This window comes from Schistocerca serialis, chromosome 9, assembly GCF_023864345.2.
Source record: "Schistocerca serialis cubense isolate TAMUIC-IGC-003099 chromosome 9, iqSchSeri2.2, whole genome shotgun sequence".
Classification (NCBI taxonomy): Eukaryota; Metazoa; Arthropoda; class Insecta; order Orthoptera; family Acrididae; genus Schistocerca; species Schistocerca serialis.
The window spans coordinates 499,498,194-499,517,291 of record NC_064646.1 but is presented as its reverse complement, the minus strand read 5'-3'; the positions used below and the strand labels follow the sequence as shown (position 1 = coordinate 499,517,291).

Sequence of the window (19,098 nt, the reverse complement as noted above, 5' to 3'; positions counted from 1 at the left end):
TTGTAGCTGTGGAAAAATCAAAAGTAGTGGCATAATTACGTAATCATACTGCTGTAAAATCGGCTGTAACTTTTAGAACAAGTAAAATAAATGAAATGTATCTTCTTTAGAGTTTACTATCATGTTTAGCTGTCTGTTATCTCACATTCTACGGTAACTGAAAATGTTAGTTAGTTACTAATTTTCTATTGCCTATTATAATATCCGCGATTTAAAAAAAATCCTAACAGTTGTGATGATTATCGTAAAATTATGTTATAACGAGCTCTTTTCATTCGCACCGTCTCAGTAATATCTTTGGTTTCATTATAGCGTTTTTAGGGGATTGTCAGTCATATTGGAGTCAGCGCTCAGCAGCCGCTATTTGTGGTTGATACACTGTATATCTCGGCACAGTGTCTGCATCCTCATGCTACAGTATCCTTCAGACAGACACTGTACCATTCACTGATGTATCCGTGCTACGGCCCACGGATAGCTGAAGTGGTGAAGGCGGCCGCTTGCGATTAGCTGGAAATCCGGGTTCAGGTCCCGTCCAGCACAAACTTTCAAATGACGCAAACAGATGACGTCTATCTAGTGTCTCAAAATGAGAACCTACTCCTAAGACCGAGGTTTCAGCCACCTCCACGCTGGGAAGTACCCACGCCTGCCTGTAATAAGGCTCGTTTAGGCGACTAATGCCGCTGACGTAGGCGAGACGCAGCCCCTTCCCACGTCACCCTCTGCGCGAAACCTCACCCCGTAATGTGTCTCACTAAAGTCTCACTGGAGGAAGCGAAGTTGACAGCGACAACCTTGCAGTTAATAAGGGAGTGACAGAGGGTAGTGTGTTCTTTAGAGAGCGCTTTATCACACATGATGAGAAGTAAACAGAACTGTGATATCTAAACTGTTTTCGGAAATGTTTGACGTAAATAAGTTAGCTGAATGAGCCATTGTACTAGGCGTGTTTTTTTTTAAAGTAAGTACCGTTTTGAAATTAAAAAAAGACTTGCTAAGATATCCAAATAATTTTATTTTTACATGAAAGCCTGTACCTTAATCTACGCACTGACGCCATACAGTCTGATTCTTCCTTGTTTGTGTTGTGTACTGAGTGTTTAAGATGCCTCCGATAATTGTGAGTCCCGCCGACTGTGAAGTACGGGCTGTTATAAGATCGATATTCATCGTCAGATCTGTGTAGTTTAAGGAGAAAACATTACGAGTGATGGAATGGTAAGGAAGTGGGTGAGAGCATTTAAAGATGGCCGCACAAATGTGCATGATGAACAACGGAGTGGGCGTCCTTCAGTCGTGAATGAAACCTTGGTGCAGGAAGTGGACAATAAGGTGAGAGAAAACAGACGCTTTACGATTTCCTCCTTGCGGGTGTGATTTTCCTAATGTTTCTCGTAGTGTTTTGTACGACACTGTGACCGAGCACTTGAATTACCGAAAATAATGCGCACGTTGGGTACCGAAAATGTTGACGGTTGTGCACAAAACCAAAAGTTTAGACAGTGCATTGACTTTCCTTGAGCGGTACCACAACGACGGTGATGATTTCTTAAGTCAAACTGTTACGGGCCATGATACGTGGGTGGCCTACGTCACACCAGAATCAAAGCAACAGTCCATGGAAGTTGAGCAAGGGCATCGTTTTGCTGCAAGAGAATGCCCGTCCGCATGTGGCGAATCAGACCAAAGATCTCATCACATCTTTTCGATGGGAAACTCTATATCATCCTCCGTACAGCCCCGATCTTGCGTCCAGTGACTACCATCTGTTCCTGCACTTGAAGAAACACCTGGGCGGTCAGCGTCTTCAAGACGATGACGAAGTCAAAACAGTGGTGGTGCAGTGGTTAACAAGTCAGGCGGCAGACCTCCATGAGGAGGGTATTCAAAACCTGGTACAATGTTATGACAAGTGCCTCAATATTGACGGAAATTATGTAGGAAAGTAGATTAAGGTACAGGCTTTCATGTAAAAATAAAATTATTGAGATATCTTAGCACGTCTTTTTTTTAACATTTTAAGACGGCACTTCCTTAAAAAACACGCCTCGTATATTGCGCAGAACGAAGTGATATTAGCCTTGTGAAATGAAGTAACGCCAAAGACTCAAACATTAATTTACTCCAGTTACTTTCCTTTATAGTTTGTAGAAAGAACGTTAGATTTGTAACTACATTTATTCATAAAATTACAGGTGTTCAACTGTCTGCAAATTTCAAGAAGATATCTTTAAGGAAGAAGTTCTTTATCTGGCTCGGCATCTCTCGCCTCTCACTATGTTCGACAGAAGCAGTTTTTGGCTCCTCTGCATTTATACGGCAGTTGTCGTAGCTACTGACTATAGCGACCGAGACGCCATTACAGGTAAAAATTTCATTTTTTCAAATGACAGATACCTCAGTATGATAACGAATAAATTGTCTTTGTGCGTAGTGAAGTACGCGTTAAATTTTCCCACTGATATATGTATCAATTACATTTTCAGAACCAGATCTTGAAATCACATTCTACGGTTTAAAAAATGACACTACAGGTAAGTATCAATTTTCCCGTTATTCCATATAGAGGACTGAATTTAGAGCTATCAGAATTGGTACTATAGCTAGCTATTTGCATTACGATGGCAAAAGGGAACTGGCACGAAGTTTCATAGTGATCACGTGTCCTATTACAAGACTACAGAAGGAATCGAATTCCTCATTGTAAGCTCCACACTAAAGATTTCAACTTGAGACGAGGAGGTGAAATAATTAAAATAAATCTCTCACTATCGCCTGAGAGTGCTGATACCATCAGGTATGAACGTAACCTAACATGTAAAATCTCAAACCAATTTAACATAGAACACCACGTTCAATGAGCAATGTGTCTGCTCATCGGCTGCCAGTGTCCGTCTGTCTCTGGAAAAAAATTCACAGGCTTCCCCCAGGTTAAGTGTCCAGAGTCAGTTCTTTATGGTGGGGCGGGAACCGATCTACCCCAGCTCATGCCAAAAAGTGTGGGCCGCTGAGCCCAACCAAGGCGGGTGAGACAGCATAAGCAACCACTGCTCCTAGGCTCTCCCTGAACAACGACAAGTTCCAGAAAGCTCTAGGAACATCGACGTGGTATTCGACAGGGCCAATCAAAGTACTCGGTGTCAAAAGCGGCGGGAAATCCGGCTTGTGCCGCTGAGGTGTGTGCCCGCCAGCTGGGAACACGGAAGACTTGCGAACTTTGCCCAGTTGCGAGCGAAAGCGAGGAACACCCTCTCACTTGATACTAACGCCGCCATGCTCTCGTCTATAGCAGGTGACTGCAGGGGGGTTTAGTAAAGAAAAGGACTGACGCTGCTGATACCCATAGCAAAATAGGAAAAATAGAATTAAATGTCCAGTAGAAAATCTTCTGTAGACATCGGCATGTGGGAGAGACAAAACTGCATTTAAAAGAAAATTTTGAAAGTCAGTAACAAGATCGGAAAAGATAAAAATTATCAAAAGATGTGTGAGACTATCGGGTTCCGTTCAGCATATCATGGTCCAAGAAATTAATTTGATACTAACTTACCTCATCTTGGTAGGGTCCCTGCGTGATATAGTAACAGCCCTCCGTCGCCTTGTAATAATGTGACTGTTACGAAGTTTGCCACATAAGAGTTCCAGTATATCAATGCATCTAGTATTATAGTCTAATATAGTTCGAATTCTGTTTATTTATGTGTTCATGTTCCTTGTATCATTACAGCAACAATTGTAGCAAAGCTGTGGAATGTTTCAATATCATTTTTACAAAGATTTACTTGTACAAAGTAGAACAATATACAGCGCCAAAGAAACTGGTATAGCCACGTATGTTCAAACACAGAGATATGTGCCTCGGGTATGGATGTGTGTCATGTCCATAGGTTAATTAGGTTTAAGAAGTTCTAAGTTCTAGAGGACTGATGAACTGAAATGTTAAATCCCATAGTGTGAGAACCATTTGAACAGACATATGAAAACAGGCAGAATAAGGCGCAGGGGTCGCCAACGACTATAGAAGACAACCAGCGTCTCGCGCAGTTGTCAGATCGGTTACTGCCGCTACAGTGGCAGGTTATCAAGATTTAATTGAGTTTGAACGTGGTTTTACAGTCAGTGCACGAGCGATGAGACACGGCATCTCCGAGGAAGCGATGAAGTGGGGATTTTACCGTACGGTCATTTCCCTAGTCTACCGTGAATATCAGGAATCCGGTAAAACATCAAATCTTCGACATTGCTGCTGCCGGAGAAACATCCTGCAAGAACGCGACCACCGACGACTGAAGAGAATCGTTCAACATGACAGAAGTGCAGCCCTCCACAAATTGCTGCATATTTCAACGCCGGGCCACCAACAAGTGTCACCGTGCGAGCCATTCAAGGAAACATCATCGATATGGACTTTCGGAGCCGAAAGCTCACTCGTGTACCCTTGATGACTGCACGACACAAAGCTTTACTCTTCGCCTGGTTCCGACGGCACCGACATTGGACTGTTGATGACTGGAGACATGTTGCTTAGTCGGATGAGACTCGTATCAGATTATGTGAAGCGGATAGACGTGTACGGACATGGAGACAACCCTCATGAATCCATGGACCATGCATGTCAGCAGGGGACTGTTCAAGCTGGTAGAGGCTCAGCAATAGTGTGGGGTGTGTGCAGTTGGAGTGATGTGGGACCCCTGATACGTCTAGATACTACTCCGATAGGTGACACGTACATAAGCATCATGTTTGATCATCTGCATCCATTCATGTCCATTGCTCTTTCCAACGGACTTCTGCAATTCCAGCAGTACAATGCGAGGTTTGGGGACACGTCCGGGATTGCTTCACAGTGGCTCCAGGAACACTCTTTTGAGTTTAAACACTTCTGCTGGCCACCAAATTCACCATACACGAACATTATTGAGCATATGTGGGATGCCTTGCAACACGTTGTTCAAAAGAGCTGTCCACCCTTCGTACTATTACGGATTTGTTGACAGTCCTGCGGGATTCGTGGTGTCCATTCCCTCCAGAAATACTTCAGACATTAGCCGAGTCCATGTCACATTGTGTTGTGGCACGTCTATGTGCTCGTGGGCCCCCTACACGATATTAGGCAGGTGTACCAGTTTCTTTGGCTCTGCAGTGTAATAAGCGAAAACACGACAACTCAAGAAGCTACTGCTTTACGAATACATTGTTGGTATACACGACCCTGGAAACCCTTCCAGCATTACGGCAGTATGTTACAGTAGTATGTATAACTCCTTTTGATGCACAAGAGATATATAAACAATTAAAATTATGAAGTTGATAATTGCAGTCAACTAGTTTGTGCTTGTGTCTACATACTGATGAACACAAACTCCAAGACTTGAAATTACTAAATGGCAATCACTGTCTTTTACGCATTTATGGGGCCATTGTTCATAAGATCTACTATCATCAATGGCAGATTTTGTAATGCGTGATAGCCGGCCAGCGTGGCCTACCGGTCCTAGGCGCTACAGTCTGGAACCGCGCGACCACTACGGTCGCAGGTTCGAATCCTGCCTTGGGCATGGATGTGTGTGATGTCCTTAGGTTGGTTAGGTTTAAGTAGTTCTAAGTTCTAGGGGACTGATGACCTCAGAAGATAAGCCCCATAGTGCTCAGAGCCATTTGCTGCAGAGTAGTACTACATGCCTAGAACTCATCCACGAAAGAAGTGGCTTAAAAGGAACTTGTTCGCCCGATTCTTGAGTACACCTATCTGGGATCCCTACTAGGTAGGATTTATAGAGGAGGCAGAGAAGATACAACGAAGGGCGGTGCGTTTCATCAGGGAATCGTTTAGCCAGAGAGAGAGAGAGAGAGTTACAGAGATGCTAAACAAACTCCACTGACAGGTGTTACAAGAGAGACGTTGTGCATCACGGGGAGATTTACTATTGAAATTTCGGTACAGCACATTTTCCGAAGGAGTCGGACAACATATTACTTCCCCGCCACATACATCTCACGTATTGTCCACGAGGAGAAAATTCGAGAAATTAGAGCCAATACAGAGGCTTACCGTCAATCATTCTTCCCACGCACTATTCGCGAGTGGAACAGGGTGGGAGGGATCAGATAGTGGCACCGAAAGTACCCACCGCCACACACCATTAGGTGGCTTTCCGAGTATGATGTAGGTGTAGATGAAGACTATAGAAACAGAAACCTGCCAGATACTCTTAGAATCAAATGTAAAACAGCTTTCTTTCAATGTGGGAATATAACTCATCAGTACCGTTAAATTATATCAGAATGACTTTTAAATAAAATATTGGAATGAGAGTGATTTTTTACCCTAAAGTACACGACATTCCCATATTAAACAAAATTGTTAATACTTAATTTATTACCGCTTGAACTTGATGGCTGTAAACAGAGACTGAAGATAACAGGCAATGTTTTAACACCAATTACAGTTAATTGCTTACGTGAACCGCAGGTCCTTGTTGACATGGTGAACATGAGAAGTGACTAGTAGTACCTGAAGTGAAGGAGTAATGAAAGTAAATTTAGCACAACAGTCAAAAGAAAAACAACAATACATCCTGTCGTTCTCTTTTATACACCATGCGATCAAAAGTATCCAGACACCTGGGTGAAAATGACTTACAAGTTCGTCGCGCCCTCCATCGGCAATGCTGGAATTAAATATGGTGTTGGCCCAGCCTTAGACTTAATGACAGCTTCCACTCTCGCAGGCATACGTTCAGTCAGGCGCTGGAAGGTTTCTTGGGGAATGGCAGCCCATTCTTCACGGCGTGCTACACTGAGGAGAGGTATCGATGTCGGTCGGTGAGGCCTGGCACAAAGAAGGCGTTCCAAAACATCCCAAAGGCGTTCTATAGGATTCAGATCAGTACTCTGTGCAGCTCAGTCCATTACAGAGATGTCATATTCGCGTAACCACTCCGCCACAGGCCGCGCATTATAAACAGGTGCTCGATCGTGTTGAAAGATGCAATCGCCATCTCCTAATTGATCTTCAACTTTGGGAGCAAGAAGGTGCTTAAAACATCAATGTAGACCTGTGCTGTGATAGTGCCACGCAAAACAACAAGGGGTGTAAGACCCCTCCATGAAAAACACGACTACACCATAACATCACCGCCTCGGAATTTTACTGTTGGCACTACACAAGCTGGCAGATGACATTCATCGGGCATTCGCCATACCCACACTCTCCCATCGGATTGCCACATTGTGTACCGTGATTCACGCTGAAACAACTTCGGAAAACCGAAGTCAGTATTTCGGCTTTCTCTGTGTTAGCTTCCGTTTCGGTGCGGGTGTGGTCACTGAGAGAATGAATAGACGATTTTGACCCCCTTACTGATTTTACATACGACCAAAATCTCTTAGTGTTTTTACTCAGGTCGGTTGACAACGTCAAAATCATTGAACGCTTCTATCATTGCTCTCCTTACGCTCATTTTCGCCTCGTTCAGCTTTTGTTTGTCATCTAGGTTTTATACTTTTCTGTCTGAGCTTCACTAATTATGTTATTAACTACTGGCTGTTTTGTTCAGTGCTGCCTATACTCGCCTAATGTGGAAACTTCAAGCAATATTCCATTAGTCACACAGAATTCCACTGAGGTGGCACACAGAAGAATGAAGCAAAATACCGATATATGAGATAAATTTGTATATAAAGTCATTTCAAGTCTCATTCAGTCGCTAAACGAAAAGTAAATTGAGAAAAGCATCAGTAAATGACAACGTCATTCCGCGTGCGACACAACACTTCACAAGCACGCCGGCCTTGTGCAGCGCTTGCCTCGTCGGCCTGTGTGTTGTGCCGTGTTGTGCTGTGGCCTTCCCTCTGCACTACCGCTGCGCGACCGCTGCAGTGTATCATCCGTGACATGAAAGGCCGAGAAATGCTGTTTCGAGCGATGCAATTATGTGTCCCAGTCCTCCCTAGCCTAATTGAATGGTGGGAAGACGGAGGAAGTACAGAGGTGTGAGTAGCACGAGTTTCTGCAGCCCGGTACAGCTGCGTCTCCTGAGCTCTGAGTTTGTACGCCTGGATGTGAAGCGATTTTTGTAACAAATCTAGCTGGAGCTGCTGCTGCTGGTGCACTAGCTGCTGCTGTTGCTCCAGCAAGCGAGCCAATAACTACTAAATAACTTCCTGTTTGGAAGTCCTCAATGCCATATCTGCAGTAGCCAGATATCGGGATCACCCAGGTGGAACAGCTGCCTACAGAAGAGGAACCCAACCCAACGGCACGAAGAACAAAATATGGCAGACAGATTACGGACAAGATAACATACCAGGACAATGACAATCTTAAGAAAATCAGTCGGCACAACGGTGACAAAGTCAAGAGCAGCGAAGTCACAACCGAAGACAGAATCGGAGAGGACAACTGGGTGGCATGCAAGTTAGTTACTCAAAAGTTATACTATTGCGAACCAAGTGTGAACGCTGAATTGACTGGCCGTGCACAGTGCAGCTGCCAAAATACCGGCTGTGGTACTGAAATGGCTCTGAGCACATTGGGACTCAACTGCTGTGGTCATAAGTCCCCTAGAACTTAGAACTACTTAAATCTAACTAACCTAAGGACAGCACAGAACACCCAGCCATCACGAGGTAGAGAATATCCCTGACCCCGCCGGGAATCGAACCCGGGCGTGGGAAGCGAGAACGCTACCGCACGACCTCGAGATGCGGGCGGCCGTGGTACTGAGCAGCGCACTCACGTGGCAGGACAGTGGCGTGTTCACCGTGCAAGTGAAGCACGGCCGTGGTGCCCTCTATCGGCTATTGAGGTCTAGATCCTTCGCAGAGGATTCAACAGATACCAGGTCCCTCCCCCACGAAATGGGCACTTATGGGAGGAAGCACCCCAGATAATGCAGGGGGTGGGGGCGGAAAGAAGGAATGGGTAACGACCAGGAACCATTGACCACTGGATGAGCAAAGGGTTGGTGCCCATCATGACATCATTGGAGGTGGGGCCGCCGGAGAGTTCTCGCAATTCCCATGGTAGCAGAAGGCACTTGTGCCCATGGTAGCAGAAGGCACTTGTGCCCATGGTAGCAGAAGGCACTTATGCCCATGGTAGCAGAAGGCACTTGTGAGGAGTTGCTGCTAGTGGCCAGTGATGCTGGTCCTCATGGTCACCGGAAAGTGGAGAGGAAGGGGGACGCTTGGTGATGGATGTTTCGCCTATACTTGAGGCTGGAGCAGGTTGTGGCTGTGGCGTTCAAGCGTCCGCCATGTTTGGACAGATGTAACCCAAACGCTGATACGAAATGTTCTTTCACTAGTGACGGCAGGAATTTATTGAAGGGCCAAGCCCCAGATTGAAGATCATTTATGGTTTACAACGTCTAGTTTTATTTCGCAAAAAGTTTCCTTTAGAATGGAATGAAGTGAAAAGCCAGTTAATAACAACCAACAATCATAGAGCGCCAGGTGGGCTTAAAATTTGCATTGAAATTTATCACTTTTTTTTAAAGAAAAATTAAAACATCCACATCAATAATCACAGAGCGCCAGAAGACTTAGAATTTAAATTTCCCTCTTAAAAAAATTTACAAGATCGAAATCAATAATCACCAAGCGCTAGAGGGCTCAGTATTCACCTTGAAACTTTTAGGTAATACAACAAAGTAGAGATCAATACAGAGCCCCCAAAGGCTTAGATATACTCCCTTTTAAAAAACTGAAAAAAAACACTTTAACAGAAATAGATAAAGATACTTTACAGTTCTTCCAAAACAATTTATGAGGGTAAATGCTCCGCTTCAAAACAACTAGGCCATGGTGGTGGCTACCAGGAATACAACAAATGTAAAAACAGTGATAACAAGCAGGCCTGTAGCGGCCTAAATATTTGGTAAATTGTATATGCCTGTACTTAACTAAACTTGCAATAGATATTACTTTGGTGAAATTTAGTAACTGCCTGATAACTTGAAACCTTTCTGTTTGCACAATCTTGAGGGTTGATTTTGGGAGGGGAAAGCAGGCAAGGGCTAATTTATCGACGAAAGGAAAATGAAGAAGATTCTCAGAACAGAGCATCGCAATAAGCGTAAGAACTGACCGACGACTCGCAACCACAACTCAGCACGGACTAGTTGTCCCAATGGAAATGAGCGTTCAGCGTCATTGACTGGGAGGCCCCTTGCGGGGCAGGTCCGGCCGCCTTGGTGCAGGTCTTATTACATTCGACGACACATTGGACAACCTGCGCGCCGGATGGGGATGAAATGATGATGAAGACAACACCCAGTCCCTGAGTGGAGAAAATCTCCTACCCAGCTGGGAATCGAATCCGGGCCCGTAGGACGGCAATTCGCCACGCTGATCACTGAGCTATTGGGGCGGACAGTGGTCCCAATGAGGTCCTAGAACAGCGCCCGCTTCCTCTCCTGTCGTCATGTCAGCCGGCCGGTGAGACACCAGAACAGTTTGTCGGCTGTTCGGACAACCAGGACCTAGGTCAGCATACACTGAAATGATCCCACGTAGCTTTAATAAAACTACATTCAGAAATTCAGTACTCGAATAGCGTCAAGACTGACTGCTCATTAAAAAAAAAATTCTCTAGATACAAATACTGCTCCTTAGCAGTGTACGGCATTCATCAACAGTCGACAGTGTCCGCTACATGATGCCATCTTCCTGTGTGTCTAGAGCTAACAGACATCCCATTGACGTTGGGGCGTTGTCACTGACTTAAGACCCTGGGTGGACCAAATACAGAAAACACCTTAGAAAGTAGGTAGATAGTAACTGCGGATGTAACTCTCCTACTAGAAATAAGCCATCTGAACCATCCACAACAACCAAGATGTAACGATTCCCTGGAGAAGGAGCCCATGTAATCAATGAATAACTTGTCCATAGTGTGTCGTTCGCTCTCTGATTGGAGAAGTCCCTTGAGAAAAATGTGATCAGGCCTTCCCATTTTACATACCTCGTACTCCACCGCTAATCGTTGGACATTCTTACTCAGTGACGGCAAAGTTATGTGTTGTTTCACTTCAGCGATGGTGAAACCCTAAGTGGCCCCCTACGAAAGAGTCATGAAAATGGGGGAAAATGGACAGGACAACTTCCACAAGCAAACAAACTCTTGACTCAGGTGGTTTACCAACCTGACGAGACAAAATTCCTTTAGTCAACAATACCTCAGCACTTGCTTCCCAGCGAGCAGACACTTCCTAATAGTGCCCAGCTCGGGGTCCTGGTCCTACTTAACGCCGAAATCAGCAAATAGCTCCGGAACTGGGTAAAGATAGCACTAGCCAATTCCTTGGATGCTTTGTCATTCTCTGTTATCTCCTCGCCGTTCTCCCGAAACATTCGGCTAAGTGCGTCGACCATCTGGTTGGCAGCCCCTCTTAAATGCCGCACCCTATGCGCATCGCCCATCTAGCAGTTCTACCAGTTTTCCTGAGACAGGCCATGACCCAGCTTAATGCCTGATTGTGAGTTTCGAGATCAAACTCGCTATGCTCCAGGTAGTGCACAGAGTGTGGCCAAAACTTCACCTCATAAACAGAGTATTTTAATTCAGCTAGTGTCTAGCTCCTAGGCATATGCGACAAGGTGCTTATCCCCAGAACATTACTGCAGTAGGTGAGGTGCAGAGGAAACTATCCATTTGTAATTTTTCATGGCCAATTAAATTGGTTGTCGTTGAGAATTTGTCCATTCTCTTACTTCTCAGTTGCGACTTGATTCAGAAAAAGGGGTTGGTGCTTGATTTTGACAGTAAGGCCTTTTCCTTCAAGTTTCATCCTTTGGAAGAAAAAGGTCCTTTGTTCTTGTCATAGCAGTGGCAAGGTCAGATTGCTTATGCCAATCTTTGTTCCTCATTAACCATCTTGAGCAAGGTCAGGTCCCCCGCTGGGAGACTATCCTGATCTCCTCACTAACCATTTAGGGGTAACGGACGAAACTCATCATAAAATTCGTTTGTTGGACGATGTCTATGTCGCAAGCTCCACACCGTTTGTCATCCCCGCCCTCCCCAAAATAAGGATACTGCAAAAAAATGGTTCAAATGGCTCTGAGCACTATGGGACTCAACTGCTGAGGTCATTAGTCCCCTAGAACTTAGAACTAGTTAAACCTAACTAACCTAAGGACATCACAAACATCCATGCCCGAGGCAGGATTCGAACCTGCGACCGTAGCGGTCTTGCGATTCCAGACTGCAGCGCCTTTAACCGCACGGCCACTTTGGCCGGCTAAGGATACTGCAGCAGAAAGTGAAACTTGAAGGACTGGGTCATCAGAGGCCATCCACGTTGCCTTATGTGTTGCCTCTTTTCCTCGTTCCCATCGACAAGGCAAGGATTTTAGGCCAGTGGTCAGTTATGAAAAGGTTGTTCTCGAATCCGTGCTGTTGTCCGATTTGCACGATTTTGTCAAGTGTTTCGCTGAAGCCAGCTATATTACTGTGCTTGATCTTAACCAAATCTGTTATCAGATGCCTCTTATTAAGGATTCCAGGCAACTGACCACATTTTGTACCGACTGGAGTCTGTATGAGTTCAGTCAGGTTCCTTTCGGCTTATTTAGCGGGGCAGCGGTCTTGTCTCGTCTGGTGGACCATGTGTTAGGTGCATGTATAACTACATGGACGACGTTCTCGTCTGTAATAGTTCCTTAGGCCAGCAAGTGTGTCATACACAGGTGGTGTTATCGCGACTTTGGACAGCTGGGTAAATGGTTAAACCATCTAAAGTCACCCTAACTAGACGTGAGCTCTCCTACCTGGGGCATCTTGTTTCAGAGGACGGAATCAGGACTGACCAAGAACGCACATCTGCCTTGAGACGGTTCCCGCCCCCAAGGAATAAACGGGGAATAGTTCGGTTTATTGACAATTATTTCCGTAAATTTGTTCCAAATTTCGCCCAACTTGCCGTCCCCTTAATAGTTTACTTAAAAAGAGAGAAGCCTTCGTTTGGGAAGAGAGTCAGCAGTCTGCCTTTGCGGCCATTAAAACTGACTTAAATAACTCTCCAGTACTGGCCATCTCGGACTTTCAAAAGGCCTTTATCGTCAGACCGATGCCTCCAATGCTGTGTTGCCATTGTTCTACTGCAGTAATGTTCTGAGGGGAGTTCCCTGTCGCCTACGCTTCTAGGAGCTTGACACCGGCTTATTTTACATAAGCTAATCAAATGATTAGCTTATATATGTCATGACACGAATAAATCACAATTCATAATTCCCCCACAACTGCATTCCAGTCGCAATCCTCAAAGAATATCAGATTTTCATCTACCTTTACATACTGAGTTACCTACTCAGCATCCTCATATACTATCTCTTCATCCTCTGCTTAGGACGTCGGCATCCATACCAGAATTATTGGTGTTGGCATCAGTTGGCCCTACTTTCCATTGTACCATTTTCTATTGCTTTTGACATTACCCTATAAGTGCCAGACTAGAAATCCTTGCCTTCTTTAGATTTAACTTCACTGGTCCCCATTATATCTAGATTCAGCATCTGAACTTCGCTTTTCAGATTTTCAGGCTTATCTACCACATTCAGATTTCTGACATTCCACTTCCCAGCTTGTAGAAAGTTAGCCTTTCGTCGGTTATTTAGTCTTTATCTCACAGTCAGCTCCTGAATGAGATTTTCACTCTAAAGCAGAGTGTTCGCTGTTATGAAACTTCCTGGCAGATTAAAACTGTGTGCTGGACCGAGTTCGAGTCTCTGCCTGGAAGTTTCAGTCAGCTCCTACTTGGCAGTCTCCTCCCAGAGATGTGAATGGTCGACCAGTCTGAAATCTTTTGACGATGGAGGGATCAACAAGACTGGTTTTAAATTATAAGCCACTTTTCAAGTGGATACACGTTATTTATCTTTAATGCAGTGGTTTCCATTGCCTTCTGTATTCTTATGCCGTTGATCATTACTGATTCGTCCACCTTTTGGGCTCCGTTTAAAATCCCATATGCAAGAGAATGCCCTGAACCTCTCTCTGCTCCTCCGCCCTCATTGGCAAGGCTGTTGGCAGAATGATGGCGATTTCTTATGCCAGAAGTCTTCAGCCATCGTTGCTGATGACTTTTATTTGGAGTGTATGGCCTATCTCATATACTCTATTACTCAATCACGTCTTCAGCGGATGTGTCATTATCCAACATTGTATGACCTACCTGGGAGATCTTTTGTGACAAAAGGTCTTTAATGGATAAGGGAGAATGATTTATACAATTTCATTGATATAAAATTATAGTTAATAAGAGGATTTAAACATCAATCTAATTTTTTGTCGAAAGATACTTTCACATGTTTACATAATAAGACAATTGATAAGCTACATCTTGCTCAAATATTCAGTTCATCGTTCATAAATTCTTCAACTGAGTAGTAGCGTCACTGAGGTAGAGTACTGTGCAGCTTTCGTTTCTGTCAATCTAGGTTCATACTCAGAATGTTCTTGACTTTTAGTTTGTTGTAAATTTTCATTCCCATGTACTAGGGAGTTTGAGCATATAATTTTAACTGATGAGTGGGCAGCATAAAACTTTCTTTATTTCTTGTATTGTAAGTGTGGTCAAAGCAGTTCTCCTGGCATAATTCTAAATTGTTATGTAAAAAAATTATAAAATCATAGGCATACAGGGTGTTACAAAAAGGTACGGCCAAACATTCAGGAAACATTCCTCATGCACAAAGAAAGAAAATATGTTATGTGGACATGTGTCCGGAAATGCTTATTTTCCATGTTAGAGCTCATTTTATTACTTCTCTTCAAATCACATTAATCATGGAACGGTAACACACAGCAAAACAATTTCAGATTTTCAAATAATGGGTGACACGATTTTCTTGAATGTAGAGCACACATGTTTCTAACAATTCTTTTCTGTAATTTCAGTATGCACATTAACTCGCTCCAGTTTCCCCAAAAAGCAAAACCACACCTTACAACTCACTGTAAGTAGCTATGGTATGCAATTTTCCTTGTGTTCATTTCAGTGGCATTTCCATTGCAAATGCAAAGCTACATAGTGTGTTTCATAGATATTCAACATGTTTACTCCAGTTTAAATTGTTATCTGGGTTTAATCCTAAAAATTTCACAGAATCCACTTTTTCTAGATTTCGATTTTTGTGATTTATTTTAATTTCCTGGGATGCTGAATGTTTTGTTCTGAACTGGACCACATGGGTTTTTTGGATGTTTGGGATTGATCCATTGAGATGAAACCGAGTTCCTGAATTATCTATTGTATTGATGATGCTGACAGGAATAATTTCTGGGTCCTGTTCTTCAATTAATACAGTTATGTCACCTGCAAATAAGACTGATAGGGTATTTATATTGATTGATGGTTATTAATGTAGAATAGACGCCACACGAGGTAGCCACGCAGTCTGGGGCATCTTGTCATGGTATGCGCGGCTTCCTCCTCCCGCTCCACCCCCACCCCCCATCATCGGAGTTTCGAGTCTTCCCTCCTCCCTCGGGCATGGGTGTGTGTGTGTCGTCCTTAGCGTAACTTAGTTTAAGTTAGATCAAGTAGTGTATAAGCTTAGGGACTGATGACCTCAGCAGTTTGGTCCCATAGGACCATACCACAAATATCCAAATAGAATAGAAACAAAATAGGTCCTAGGATAGAACCTTGAGGGACACCTTGCGTTAATGTCTTTCATTTGGATAATTTGCTGCATTTGTAGAGACAACCACTCTTTGTTTCCTGTTGCACAGTTATGAAGTAAGCCACTGTAAAGCACAACCCTAATTCCACACATGCTAAGTTTGTGATTAAGAAGTGCATGATTTATGCACGATTTACTGAGTCTAAAACTTTTGTGGGATCACAAAAGATCCCTCTCACTTTATTCTGATTGTCTAATGATAAGCTAATCTTATCAACAAACTTGTTTATTGCATCTGTAGTGCTTTTCCACGTTGAAGCCAAATTGAGTTTTAAAAATAATCTCATATTCTTCAATAAAACTTTGAATCTGGATGGCAGCAGCTTTTTCGAATATTTTTAACAGTACTGCGGGAAGAGATATGGATGACAATTTCCCATATTCTCTCTTGAACCTTTTTTGAACAGCAGTTTTACTTCTGCATACTTTAGCACCTCTGGGAAACATCCGTGTTCAAAAGACTGGCTTATTATTAAAGATAGCAGGTGTCCTATTATCTTATGCACAAATTTGAGAATTTTTGTGGGCATCCAATACCAATCTGAATTTTTTTTTGTTTTTCAGTGTTAATATAATGTTTTCTTCTTCTGTCACTGACACCACTTTAAATTTTGTGAAGCATTCAGACATTTGATCAAGTCCAAAGAGACATACTATATAGTCATAATCTGAAACATTGCTATATGATTTAAGTACACTAATGAAGAATTCATTGAAGCATTCTGAAATTCGAGCTGAATTTACAATAACCTTATCTTCAAGCTTGATTTTACAAAATGTTCAAATGTGTGTGAAATCTTATGGGACTTAACTGTTAAGGTCATCAATCCCTAAGCTTACACACTACTTTACCTAAATTATACTAAGGACAAACACACACACCCATGCCCAAGGGAGGACTCGAACCTATGCCGGGACCAGCATCACAGTCCATGACAGCAATGCAATCCCTAAGCTTACACACTAATTAACCTAAATTATCCTAAGGACAAACACACACACTCATGCCCGAGAGAGGACTTGAACCTCTGCCGGACCAGCATCACAGTCCATGACAGCAATGCAATCCCTAAGCTTACACACTACTTAACCTAAATTATCCTAAGGACAAACACACACACCCGTGCCTGAGGGAGGACTCGAACCTCTGCCGGGACCAGCAGCACAGTCCATGACAGCAACGCCTTAGACCACTCGGCTAATCCCGCACGGCTTGATTTTAAAAATTTCATGACTAGATGCTTTAATACCTAATTCAGATTTCACAACTGACCACATTGCCTTTGATTTATTTTCATTGTTTGCCATTTGATTTGGTCCATTGACAACTTTCTTAAATCTAATTTTGTACTGTCTAACATTTCAACAAAATCAGAACTTTTATTATATCTTAGTTCATCATGTAGCTGCCTTTTCTTGGCACTGGAGATTTTTATACCTTTAGTGATCTACTTCAATTTTTTTGAAGCTTTACTAAAATAAGTTTCAGGTGGAAATGTCTCATTGAAAACATGTAAAAAACTACTTAAGAATGTTTCAAAATTTGCAGTGCTTTAAATGTTTTTGTCAAACTACCATTCTCTCTCATTCAGCTTGTCACGAAATGAAATCATGTTTACCCAATTAAAGTTTCGTTTTACAGACCTTTTTACACAGAATTCCTTACTTTACCCGGGCAACTCAATGAATAGTACTGAATGATCATATCTTCAAAAACGTAATTCGTTAAAATATTGCCAATACATGTAGCTGACTGAGCATTTTCCTCATTGATTTTGAAAAATTTAATTTGAAACCGTATTTTTTATTAAGTCAATGAATTTTGATGCTTCACCGTTTTCACTCAACCCATTGACATTCAAATGCACAGCAATTACAATTTTCTTCTTTCTTTCTTTACTAAGGTGCTGTAGCAAAATCTGAAATTTACATAGGAAACGCTCAATTCTGACTTTCCCTAGGATTCTATAAATCGAGATTATAACAATATTTGGGTTCCTTAATTTGACACAGCAACCATCACAAATACACTACCCCTTTAAACAGTTGAAGTCACTTCTTACATGGTAATCTAAATCTGAGTGAATAAGTATGCATGAAACTCCACGAAACTTAGTTTTCCTAGAAAAGCTGGTAGCTACCTTAAAGTGTTCAATTTTACTTAAGATTTTTATTGTACCTTCGCTAAGCCAGTGCATGTTATATGTACTCTCAGTTCTATTTAAAATTTTATGTTTGCTATTGGTCAGAAGTCGTTTAGGTTCTTTAACATCCCAATCAGCAGTTTTTAGTTTCCCTTGTTTTTTATGATTTGATAAGTATCAGCAAACATTTTGCTAAGTGTTTTGGAACCCAATTTATTAAGATGTAAACCATGTTTCCCCAGACTTTTATTAATAATTTATTATGATCTATAAATGCAGCTCCTAACCTGTTGCAGTTCTCTTTGATACAGGAATTTATTCTTGCTGTGTTTGTTTTTCTCACTGACCTTATGTATATTATGCCACTTATTACAATACTAGAAGCTTAGTAGAGGTGTCTTGCCGTTCGAATCATGTTTCTTGCCTCAGTGACACTTTCTTCTTAGCTGCTGCTTCGAAGGGAATTCGTACCCTCATGTAGGAATTTAGCTTTGTAGTTCCAGCTGGTTCGTCTCTTGAAGTTCCTTCCGAGATTAATAACTCAGATGTTTATTCATTTTCTGAGGATATACACCATTTTATGGGTTTGACACTTCGATGTTTTTCAGCATACTGTTGCCAATAACGAGGAACCCTTCTTTAAGAGGATTCGTTTCACTACTGCGCTGCTTGTGTACTCTTTTGTTGTGTCACTTTTGTTCACTATAATTATTCCTTGATTTAAAGTCTTCAGCTTGTTCCAAATATGTTAGACATTCTTTTGAGGACTGCGGAAGTGTATCACTCCGCCCATTTTCGCGACTTTGTCCATTATTAATGTTTCGCTCATTTGCTTGTGTATGCTCCAGAACAACAAGTGTTTTCATACAATTCAGGTCTTTATTTTCTTCCGTCAGTAGTCGTATTTCACTTTTCAAAGCGTCTATATCATTTAACAGCACTTTTATAATTTCCTCTTTCGACTTCACAGCCAATGATAAAACAGTAGGGACTAGAAAAAGGAATTAAGGAAGAGTGTTGGCTAGACAACGAGAGAGGAGAAAGACTAAGTTCTGCCATAAATATGAGTTAGTAATAGCGAATACTCATTTCAAGAATCGCAAGAGCAGAAGCTATACTTGAAAAATCAGGAAGATTCCATTTAGATTACATCATAGTCAGACAGGGATTCTGAAATCAGATATTGGATTGTAAGGAATACCCAGAGACAGATATAGATTCAAATCAGAACGATGAAGGGTAGGCCGAAGTTTGAGAG

At 42.5% G+C, this 19,098-nt stretch overlaps 1 protein-coding gene across 1 annotated transcript in view; it reads left to right on the top strand.

Annotated features, from left to right (window-relative positions):
- Positions 1–19,098, top strand: part of LOC126418487 (uncharacterized) — a 73,622-nt gene that overhangs the window by 14,027 nt on the left and 40,497 nt on the right. Inside the window, exons 2-3 of the mRNA XM_050085263.1 lie at positions 2,199–2,368; positions 2,490–2,537. Coding sequence (XP_049941220.1) covers positions 2,281–2,368; positions 2,490–2,537 — 136 coding nt within the window. The 5' untranslated portion in view covers positions 2,199–2,280. The remainder of the gene's footprint in view (positions 1–2,198; positions 2,369–2,489; positions 2,538–19,098) is intronic.